Genomic DNA, 11612 nt, shown 5'->3' with positions numbered 1-11612 from the left:
ATTGAGAGCTTTGCCTTCCGGCTCAGCTCCTTCTTCGCCACAACGGCCTGGTACAATGTCCGCATTACTGCTGATGCTGCACCGATCCGTCTGTCAATCTCCCACTCCATCCTACCCTCACTCATGAACAAGACCCTGAGATACTTGAACTCCTTCACTTGGGGCAGCAACTCATCCCCAACCTGGAGGGAGCAATCCACCATTTTCAGGTAGAGAACCATGGCCTCAGACGTGGAGGTACTGACTCTCATCCCAGCCATTTCACACTCAGCTGCAAACCGCCCCAGTGTGCGCTGGAGGTCACGTTCTGATGAAGCCAACAAAACCACATCATCTGCGAAGAGCAGCGATGCGATTCTGAGGTTCCCAAAACGGACACACTCCTCACCTTGGCTGCACCTTGAGATCCTGTCCATGAATATCACAAACAGAATCGGAGACAAGGGACAACCTTGGCGGAGTCCGACACCCACCGAAAATGTGTTTGACTTTGTGCCAAGAATGCGGACACAGCTCTCACTTTGGTTATACAAGAACCGGATGGCTTGTAGCAACTGCCCCGGTACCCCATACCCCCGCAGTACCCCCCACAGAGTGCCGCAGGGTACACGGTCTTTCGCAAATAAATCAAATTTTTTACTTGGTTTTTGAAATATTTTTTGGAACTGTGCAGTCCTTGGAAACTGCTGATTCTAAAGATACCTTTCTTTTTGTTCTACGATGAGTATTTCTGGAGTTTAAGCGAACATACAAACATACACTCTTGCTTTACATACATACATATATATATATACATACACACAGGTGCGCACGTAAACACACAACACACACACACATACATACACACACACACACACAGTCTTCAACCGGAAAATCTCGTGGTTCATGAACAAAATCATTGAAATCTAACTATATTACAGCGTATATATTTACTTGTACTATACTTTTTTTCCACAGCTGTGAGCTCAAGCTGTAGCCTTGAACCGGTACTTCTGTCTCTGACTGTGGGTGCTGTGACCTCCCTGCTCCTGGCTCTCACAAATACTGATCTCCTCTCCTAACCTCATCTAAGGATAGGAATGGAATAAATGAGAAAGATGAGTTAGAAAAGACTTGAAGAAGCAGAAATTATCAGCTTTAATTAGCCAGGGGACCAGTTCTCAGTCAATAAGACAATCATTTACATTCACAAACCTTTGAGTTCTGATACTATTGTGATGACCAAATGTACAGACGATTAGTTTTAACTCTGCTGGCTTGTAATCTTACCATCCAACATGTGTCCACCATACACAATCATGAAACTCATCTAGGACACTTTTTTCCCCACAACCCCCCCCCCTTTTTTTTGTCAAGCCTCTGTAATTGCATTGTGTTACACTTTTTAAATTACTCAGAGACTCTGGGGCTTTATTACCATATTCACAGTTCCATTCATCAAAATAAATGTTCACTTCTCATAGTATCTAGAATTAAATATCTGTGAATGTAAATTAGGTGCTTCATTGTGAACACTGGGTCTGCCGGCTAGCCTGAATCAGAGGAAAGCTGATTTTTATACTCCCTAGCCATGCTGCCTTGAACTCCAGAGCAACTAATTACAAATCATAAAATTCCCATGATCCACTCATGAATGAGAAGTTCTTACACATCTACTCTCTGTGATTGGCAGGATTTGAGAGGCAGAATGATACATTTCATAATGCAAGCAGCACAAAATGTCAGTTGCAGCGAAAGAACACATTGTAAATGAGTGCACATGGCATAGTTTGCCCTGCATTTATCCGGGATGTCAAAGTGGATTTTGTGAATGAAATTACTATTTATGTGTGATGAAAGAGCAAGGATTGATTGATTTTTTTTTTTTACTCTTGTATTCTCTCATATCTTCCAACTCAAATTTTGGTGTTATAGACTAGCACTCAGGATGCTTGTGACTGTAAAATATGCAATTAGCTCATTTAAACTACATAAGTTGTGCCATTCTGTACTTGATAATACAATCATTTCAGTTATGATCATTTAAGTTCTTTAGACTTCTCATCAACACCACCTCATGTTGTCTATATTATATTATTAGCAAAGTTGCCATACACACTGATCCTTGCCTGTGGTCATGTAATCACAAACGCTCGTTTGTTTCATGGGGGCGGTCATAAGGAGACAAACAGTAATACTATAAATAGAAGGACTGTTGGGTTTGTGGGTACGTACAGGATAATTCCTATCAACCTTATTGTATTAGGAACCAACTGCAATGTTAATGTAAGGATGTCTATCAATGAACAAATTATACAAACCTTCAGTGTTTTTACTTGGATAAATTGAATTACACATTTTCCAGTAAGCTAAAATTAACGTTTTTTCAATCAGTATAGCTAATTTGCTACCTTCTGTGTACAAATGTACAGTCCTTGTCAATTTGGTGTTATTTGTATGACTTTTTAAACAAAGCCTTTTTTTATGTTTGTAAACATGCCCAAGAGATGTTTCATTCTTAAGAGTGGCAAGGTGGCAGTTAAGTTACTTTAATAAATCAAAAAGTTCTCAAAATATGGATGAGTCTAGTGTTTTTCATTAACAGCATGTAGGTGGGGTTAGTCAGAGTCACTGATGGAGCGAGAGCCTGATGGTTGAACAGCACGATGACACAGTGAGTACTCTGGTCTGTTCACTCAGAGTGGGAGTGTATCCATGTTCCCAGGGTCCTCAGTTCCCAAGGTCCTATGTTCCCAGGGTCTTAAGTTCCCAATTCCTATGTTCCGAGAGTCATAAGTTCCGTCCTATGGTCTGAGAGTTCTAAGTTCCCAGGGTCCTATCTTCCCAGGGTCCTAGGTTCCTAGAATCCTATGGTCCTATGTTTTTAGGGTCCTATGTTCCCAGGGTTCTAAGTTCCCAAGGTCCTATTTTCCCAGGGTCCTAAGTTCCCAAGGTCCTATGTTCCCAGGGTCTTCAGTTCCAAGGGTCCTATGTTCCCAGGGTTCTAAGTTCCCAAGGTCCCATGTTCCCCAGTTCAATATTCTGTTAACACACATGGACTCGTTCAAATTAACTTACATCCCCCAAATTCATTGAATTTGCCTAAACCTAACCTAATCTTAACCTAACCTAACCTCAACCTAACCTTAACCTAACACTTACCTTGACCTAACCCTATCCAATAGCTAACCTTAACCTCACCAATAGCTAACTGTCAACCTAATCTTAACTTCAACCTAACCTGGGCACGTAGGACCCTTGGAACATAGGATCCAGGGACAGCACATATGTAGAACTGGGGAACATAGGACCCTTTGTCCTTTTCCCATTACGTGCCATATAAATCTGGGGAACATAAGATACATGGGAACATAGGAATAACTCCCTTAGGGATTATGGTGAGTCTTGACTGAACCAAACAATCAGGGTGTTTCGTTTTAACTGAAAATCTCAGCTCTGATTGAGCCATGGGATCACAAAGTGTATCTACTACTGATCTTATCTATCTTACACTCAATGTATGGCTTTAAGTTACAGTCCTGAAGACTGTGTTTATGGTCATACTTTTAAGTGAAATCCAAATTCCAAGGCCTGACACAAAGCAATCAACCCATCTCTCTCTTCAAAACCACTATTTAGCAAAGACAGCTACAGTCGTGGGAATAATTCTGCTTTGATCAACAGTTAGGACCTCTATGTCAGCATTAAAGCTACAATATCAAAGATTCTCAAAGATTTACATGCAATCAAATGTCCTTTTTGATCATTTCTATTTCTGGCATATTTTGAGGTGGTAGCTAATTATGTGCTGGGGTAACAGCACTGACAAGTCTTTTTCATTTAGAACAAATCTCCAGGTAGTCACTCAAGATATAGTGCTACTTGTTTTTCTGTGTTTTGTAAGGTGTCCTTGAGTGCTCTGAAAGGCACCCATAAATAAAATGCATTATTATTGTTATTATTATTTATTATTATTATTATTATTGTTATTACTCAACTGCTCATACTGTCTGCCATGCTACTCGATTGACAGACCTCATCATCTCATTATAATATTGTGGCCCAATTGTACCACCGTCCCAAATATATTGTTGGAACAAGAAAATAGGGAACAGAAGAAGGGAAATATTAAGGAATACAGTGAATAGAATATCCTAATCCATCCTAAAAGTTGATTAATTTTTCAACACAAAGGATGTTAAAGGTAAAATTTAAATGATGGGGAACATGAATGAATATGAAACATAGAAGAATAAATCGGCGATTTGTAAGCAAAATACTAAATAGAGCAAATAATTTAAGTAGGCCTATGGAGGAAATATATTCATTCAACCTACATATTACTTTATTTGTTTATACATAAATTATCTATAGTTGATGCTTGAGTTCACTTTTAACCAGGTCTAGAAAATAAAAGTCCTAATCATGTATGTGCTCCACCCATTCACTAAATCAGCTGATTCTGATCAACACCACTCTTCAGCAAGGCAGGGAAAACTAGTTAAAGAAATTTGCTGATTGAGTTCATGGGTGGAGGAAATACACGGTTCAGACCTTTACTTTCTGGGCCTGGTTCTGCCACATCTGATTGTTATAAGAAAGCAAAACATTTGCATAAAGAATATAGCTTTTTTTTTCTCCAGCAGTTATTCAAAACAAAATAATTGCACTGTACTTTCATGTTTGAAACATAAATGACCTGCAGCCTCTGAAAATTAAAATAGCATAGCCTCGTACATTCCATTACACAGTAACAGAACAGTGTCCACCAGGGAAACCAAACAGAATGGGTACAAGAATATGATCCAGTCAGGATCTACCCTATCTTAGAACCAATGCCTCAACAACCAAGACCCCTGCTGACAGCGAAGATTTGTGAAAATGTTCTTCCATAAATGGGAAAATGGGAGGGGATGGCTTTCTTTCAGGAAGTTCACAACAGTATTTGGCATTAGTATAATACACTGTTTTGTCCATCACAAATTTCAAAAGAAGAATATAAGTGACTAATTGTTGGATGTAAATATATGGATAGAATAGAAAAAGATGGAATCCTTTCCAGCATACAGTCCAAGACTACCAAATCCTGATGACCCAGACAGTTCCCAGCCACAGTGCATCATTGCAACAGTTCCACTGAATCCTTGAGACATTTGGTCAGAGATATTATGGAGATTGGCTGTGATGGACTGGCGGTCTGTCCAGGGTGTCTCCCCGCCTACCACCCACCCAATGACTGCTGGGATAGGCTCCAGCATCCCCGCGACCCCGATTGCGATAAACAGCTTGGATAATGAATGAATTATGGATATTACTAATGCATTGTCATTAGTTCAGCCCTGGCCTGGTGGGAATCTGTAAACTCTTGACTGTGTGTGTGAGTCTATATAAAGGTGCGTTCTACCATGAGTCACTGGAACCGGACCAGACTGGACTGGCCTTAGCTCAGGCCCATGCCCTGCTGCTTGCTCATGTCTGTGCTCACAAAGAAGGTCTTGAGCTCCCCTTTCCCTTTCACGTTGATGAAGCCTCGGTACTCGCAGGAGTAGCCCAGCTTCTGCAGCACGTCAGATGTTTCCTCTGTGACCCGATTCTTCCTGAGCTCCCTAGTGCTCTCCATCCAGCTGGCTATGTTGACAGTGTTGCCCCAGATGTCATACTGAGGCTTTCTCGCCCCAATCACCCCCGCTATCACAGGGCCGTGATTAATACCCACACAGAGTCGAAAGCTATTAAATGAGTGTCGGTTGATGCCATTCAGCTTGCCAATTAGAGCGATGGCAAATTCCACCATGTTGCCAATCTGGGCCTGTTGTCTGTCCCTGTCCTGGTTATTCGCCTGACCAGGGGTCCCACTGAGGCCAGCAGCAACCATGTAAGTGCTGCCGATCGTCTTGATCTTCTCCACGCCACTGAACTTCAGCTTGGATAGAAGCTCATCAAAGTCATGATCTTGTTGAGCAGCCCGAGGCATTCCAGGCCCTCCTTGTTGATGTCGCATTCGGTGTAAAACTCTTTAAAATCAGGTACCGAGGCGAACACCACACAAACACAGTTGTAGGACTTGCAGTAGAGGTCCTCGTTCTTTTTATTCTCCCCCACAAATAGGGCCGCTACGTGGGCCATGTGCAGAGGAGAGATCAATCAATCAATCAATTAATCAATCAATCAATCAATCAAGTTGCACTTTATATAGAGCTTTTCTGCTGGAACAGCCACTCAAAGCGTTTCTATAAACCTTATATAAAAACCTTACAAATCTTATATAAAAACCTTATAAACCTTACATAAAGCCTTATATAAACATATCAATACATGAACATTCAAAATGTACAAATCTTAAAATCAAAATAATGCCTTCTTTGCACCAGAGAAAGTTAAATCCAGCAGGACTTATTGTGTTGCTTTCTGTGGGGTGGTTGGATTTGAGTTGTGTTTAGTCAGAGATTTTTGTTTGGTTTGGGTACAAACTTGTGAAAGTTATTTCGTTTACATGTAGTTGAATTGTGGCATTGTTTGAATTGTTAGTTACATAGGTGAATCTGAGTATTGATAATAATAATGAGATTTATTCCAGTTCCGATTGTATGTGATTTCTGTGTGCTTGATGAGGACTTTTATTGCGAGGTTCTATTGGCGAGAGATGCGTGCATCCGGGGTCTCAGTTGGGGAGCTGCTGTGATTGGCTGGTTTGCGTTCTGGGGGTGACGTCGGGAAGGTTGGTGCAGCTTCGGAGCGGGGACTCTTTAGTATGACGGGACGAGGACGGACTGGTGAGTGATTGCGGGAGTGAGTGAGTTGTATTGTGTGTTAGGTTTGAGTTGAGGGTACTTGAATGATGTATGTTTGTATTTTGTGTGTTTTCTTTTTCAAGGTTCGTAACCTGTTGGTTAAAAATAAAGAAATTTTCGACCATTGAGTGACGTCCTGTTCATCCTCGCCTCAGCTGCGGGGCTTGTTTGAGAGTTAGCAGCACAGTTACGAACCACCACGACGGCAGAAGAGTTGCTGAACCGTCGCCTGGACGAGAAAGGTTGTGGTATCCATGTTGTCGGTTTAAACGTAATAAACCCGCACATAAGGCCACTAGGGTCAGCGGGCAGGTGATGAAATTTCCCTTTCAACGACGTACCTGTTTGTAGCTAGCATGCTAGCTCAGGTCCGTGTAGCTGACTAACGTAAGGGCTCAGCTAGCAGTTTAGGAAGCTACCGCTGCTAGCTAAAGTAAGCACAGCTAGTAGGCTATGAAGCTAGTATGCTAGCTAGCAATTATGAGAGTTAGCAAGGGAAAGCTAACGTGAGTTAGCATCGGAAGCTAACGTAATTACCGTAACAAAAGCTGACGTGAGCTAGCAAGGAAAGCTAGCCCAGCCAGTAGAATAGGAGCTGGTTAACTAAACAGCTACCTGCTGATGCCAGTTATCACGTTTAGCAGCCGTCTAAATTAATGGCCTAAGCTTTAGCTTAGTTTTGAGCGTACCTGGGTAGCAAGCCGGCGGGGGAAGGTGAGACCTTCCCCACTTTATTTATTTGTGTTGCTTTCTATTTTGGGCGGTATCCCCGGGGGGACCCCTGGTGAGCCCGGTAACGCCGCTGAAGACTAGTCGGGCTGAGCTAGTCAGGGCAGAAGATTCTGAGCTAGTGTAGGCAGCTAGAGAGGGCGAAAGACTTTGAGTTAGAAAAGGAGATACAGGTACGCTCAGGGCTTAGCATCCAAGGTAAATCAATAAAAATGGAATCACTAAAGAAAGAAAGGACCAAAGTGAAGACGGCGTTCACGAAAAGAGCCAACTACATCCTTAGAATGGCAACAACCATGGTTCGAGATAAGCTGAAAGTTGAGTGGAAATCATTTTCTGATGATGCAAAAAGGGTTTTTTCTGCAAATGATGACTATGAGGCTGGCTTGCTAGCTGAAGCGAACGATGACGCGGAGGCACTGGATGGGCAGCTCAAAGCAGACATAGAGAGAGTAACCAGAGAGTGTGAGCTCAAAGTTGAAGAGGTGAGACGGGCAGTCAAGTCCAGCCTTTGGTCGAGATATGCGGAGACCGAGCTAATATCTGCCATTGGACGGGCAGAAAGAAGCTATGAAAGCGCTGAAGGAGTCAGCCTGAAAGGAGTAACCTACAGCAACGGTAAGGAGCAAAACGCACTCTTGGAAGGTCTCATTGCCAAGGCAGAAAATCTGCTGGCTGTCTGGGAAGAGTGGATCCCTGAAGGTGTTACGTGCGACATGAGTAAGCGGCTTCGGGTGCTGGAGGACAAGAGAAACGAGCTCTGGATCAGGTGGTTGGCAGAATTCGGCAGGGCCAGGAAAAAGGAGGCCGATGAGATCGCCGAGACTGAGAAGAGAGCCGCTGAGGCCAGGCTAAAGGCTGCCGAAGTTAACGCCGAGTCTGAGGAGAGGGCTGCGGAGGCCAGGAAAAAGGCTGCTGAAGCTCAGCAAAGGATGGCAGAAGCTGCCGAAGAAGAGCGTGCTGAGCTAGCTAAGGCTCAGCGGAAAGCATGGAAAGGAAGCACATAGCGCCAGTATGGCAAGCCTGGGAGCGGGAGGCGCGCAAGCAGCAGCCAAACCGAGAGTGCGCCTCCAACCAACAAGACTACCGACATTCAGCGGTTGCATGAGAGACTTCCACCGATGGCGAAGAGACTGGGAAAGTCTGCAGAGGCAGGGAGATCCGTCAGAGTCACCGGAAGTGAAAAAATTCCAGCTCCTAGACAGCGTGGAAGAAAAAATCGCCAAAGACCTCAGACTTTCGAGCTATGATACTGCAGGAGAAATGTTCAGGGTCCTAGTGAACCGGTTTGGGAACAAGACTACCATCGCGATTCAGATAATCAGGGAGTTGGAGAAGTTTCCAGCGGTGAAAGGAAACCAACCAAGAAAGACAATTGATCTGATTCAAGCTGTGGAGAAGGCCTTGACCGATCTGACGGATCTCGGAAATACTGATGCCATAAAGAATCCGCTGGCAATGGAAACTATAGAGAGCAAACTACCTGACAGTGTGAAGATGGACTGGCTCAAATTCGAAACCAAACCCGAGAACGGTGTCACCGCTGATGGTCGCTTTAATGCTCTCTTAAAGTTCCTAAAGGAGCAAGAAGCGGTTTTCGAAAGGTTGGAGCAGTTAAGAGTGTCAGAAGAGCCTGAGAAATCGAGCAAACCGGAAAGGAGGGCGTTCACAAGGGCCACAGGAAGGAATTTGGCAAAAGAGGAGTGCAGCGTGTGTGGAGATGAGAAACACGGAGGCAGGATCTTCTTCTGCGAGAAGTTCAAAGGGCTCAGCCTAGCCGAAAAGAAAGACGTCATCGAAAGGAATGGAGCCTGCAGGAGATGCTTGGCATCCCATGGTGTGGATGGAGAATGTAGTAACAGGTTCCTCTGCAAGAAGAAGTGCTGCCAGAAAAGAGATGGCTCAGACCACCACTACCTCTTGTGCTCCGTGGAAGGAGGGCACAAAAGTGATGAGAAAAAGAGGGAAGAGCAAGAAGGGGGAAAGAGAGACACAAAGGCAGGAAGGCTCTCAAAAGAACAAGAGAAGGCCCTAGCTGATGTCTCCCCTGAAGTAGCGGAAAGGGTAATAAGGGCATTTACCAACAAGACAACAGCGTCAATGAGAGCGAGCACAAACAGTGATGGTCTCCTTGAAGAAAGAGGTTTGACAGAGCATCCAGTGCTTATGATGATCATGGAGGTCACAACCAATGGAGGACAAACTATTGGGACCCTGATGGACCTTGCGTCTGACACTAATTACATTACCCACCAAGCCGCCAACAGACTCCAACTGAAAGGAGAGAAGGTAATGCTGGTCATGCATGGAGTTGGTGGAATGAAAGTAAGAGTCTAGACAAAAAGGTACTTGCTCAAAGTCAGAATGTTGACTTCAGAGAATGAGTGGAGTCCCCACCAGATCGTCTGTTATGGACTGGACGAGATCGCACAAGCAGACCATGTCGTTAGCCCGCGGCAGCTCAAGAAGTTCTTCCCGGAGGTCAAGACAGAGGAGCTGGTCAGGCCAAAGAAAATCGAACTCTTAATCAGCCACCGAGAGGGTAGGCTTGCTCCGCAGCGGATGAAGACAGTGGGAGACCTGGTGTTGTGGGACGGCCCACTGGGCAAGACTGTGGGGGGAGCGCACCCTGATCTGTTCGAAGAGGTGAAGGTATCCATTCACAACTCAAAGACACATTTTGCACGCTCAATGAGAGCAAAAGCGGAGACCGAGCTAATATCTGCCATTGGACGGGCAGAAAGAAGCTATGAAAGCGCTGAAGGAGTCAGCCTGAAAGGAGTAACCTACAGCAACGGTAAGGAGCAAAACGCACTCTTGGAAGGTCTCATTGCCAAGGCAGAAAATCTGCTGGCTGTCTGGGAAGAGTGGATCCCTGAAGGTGTTACGTGCGACATGAGTAAGCGGCTTCGGGTGCTGGAGGACAAGAGAAACGAGCTCTGGATCAGGTGGTTGGCAGAATTCGGCAGGGCCAGGAAAAAGGAGGCCGATGAGATCGCCGAGACTGAGAAGAGAGCCGCTGAGGCCAGGCTAAAGGCTGCCGAAGTTAACGCCGAGTCTGAGGAGAGGGCTGCGGAGGCCAGGAAAAAGGCTGCTGAAGCTCAGCAAAGGATGGCAGAAGCTGCCGAAGAAGAGCGTGCTGAGCTAGCTAAGGCTCAGCGGAAAGCATGGAAAGGAAGCACATAGCGCCAGTATGGCAAGCCTGGGAGCGGGAGGCGCGCAAGCAGCAGCCAAACCGAGAGTGCGCCTCCAACCAACAAGACTACCGACATTCAGCGGTTGCATGAGAGACTTCCACCGATGGCGAAGAGACTGGGAAAGTCTGCAGAGGCAGGGAGATCCGTCAGAGTCACCGGAAGTGAAAAAATTCCAGCTCCTAGACAGCGTGGAAGAAAAAATCGCCAAAGACCTCAGACTTTCGAGCTATGATACTGCAGGAGAAATGTTCAGGGTCCTAGTGAACCGGTTTGGGAACAAGACTACCATCGCGATTCAGATAATCAGGGAGTTGGAGAAGTTTCCAGCGGTGAAAGGAAACCAACCAAGAAAGACAATTGATCTGATTCAAGCTGTGGAGAAGGCCCTGACCGATCTGACGGATCTCGGAAATACTGATGCCATAAAGAATCCGCTGGCAATGGAAACTATAGAGAGCAAACTACCTGACAGTGTGAAGATGGACTGGCTCAAATTCGAAACCAAACCCGAGAACGGTGTCACCGCTGATGGTCGCTTTAATGCTCTCTTAAAGTTCCTAAAGGAGCAAGAAGCGGTTTTCGAAAGGTTGGAGCAGTTAAGAGTGTCAGAAGAGCCTGAGAAATCGAGCAAACCGGAAAGGAGGGCGTTCACAAGGGCCACAGGAAGGAATTTGGCAAAAGAGGAGTGCAGCGTGTGTGGAGATGAGAAACACGGAGGCAGGATCTTCTTCTGCGAGAAGTTCAAAGGGCTCAGCCTAGCCGAAAAGAAAGACGTCATCGAAAGGAATGGAGCCTGCAGGAGATGCTTGGCATCCCATGGTGTGGATGGAGAATGTAGTAACAGGTTCCTCTGCAAGAAGAAGTGCTGCCAGAAAAGAGATGGCTCAGACCACCACTACCTCTTGTGCTCCGTGGA

General features: G+C 45.0%; 1 protein-coding gene across 1 annotated transcript; it reads right to left on the bottom strand.

Annotated features, from left to right (window-relative positions):
* Positions 1-5419: 5419 nt before the first annotated feature.
* On the bottom strand, positions 5420-5854 carry LOC130116531 (adenylate cyclase type 7). Its single transcript, XM_056284455.1, has one exon. The coding sequence runs from the start codon at positions 5852-5854 to the stop codon at positions 5420-5422; it is 435 nt and encodes a 144-aa protein (XP_056140430.1).
* Positions 5855-11612: the final 5758 nt, after the last annotated feature.

The sequence above is a fragment of the Lampris incognitus genome, chromosome 8, assembly GCF_029633865.1.
Source record: "Lampris incognitus isolate fLamInc1 chromosome 8, fLamInc1.hap2, whole genome shotgun sequence".
Classification (NCBI taxonomy): Eukaryota; Metazoa; Chordata; class Actinopteri; order Lampriformes; family Lampridae; genus Lampris; species Lampris incognitus.
This window is presented reverse-complemented; position numbering and strand designations above follow the sequence as displayed.

Coding starts and splice junctions, on each gene's coding strand:
- LOC130116531 (XM_056284455.1), bottom strand. CDS start 5,854: ATGGTTGCTGCTGGCCTCAGTGGGACCCCTGGTCAGGCGAATAACCAG.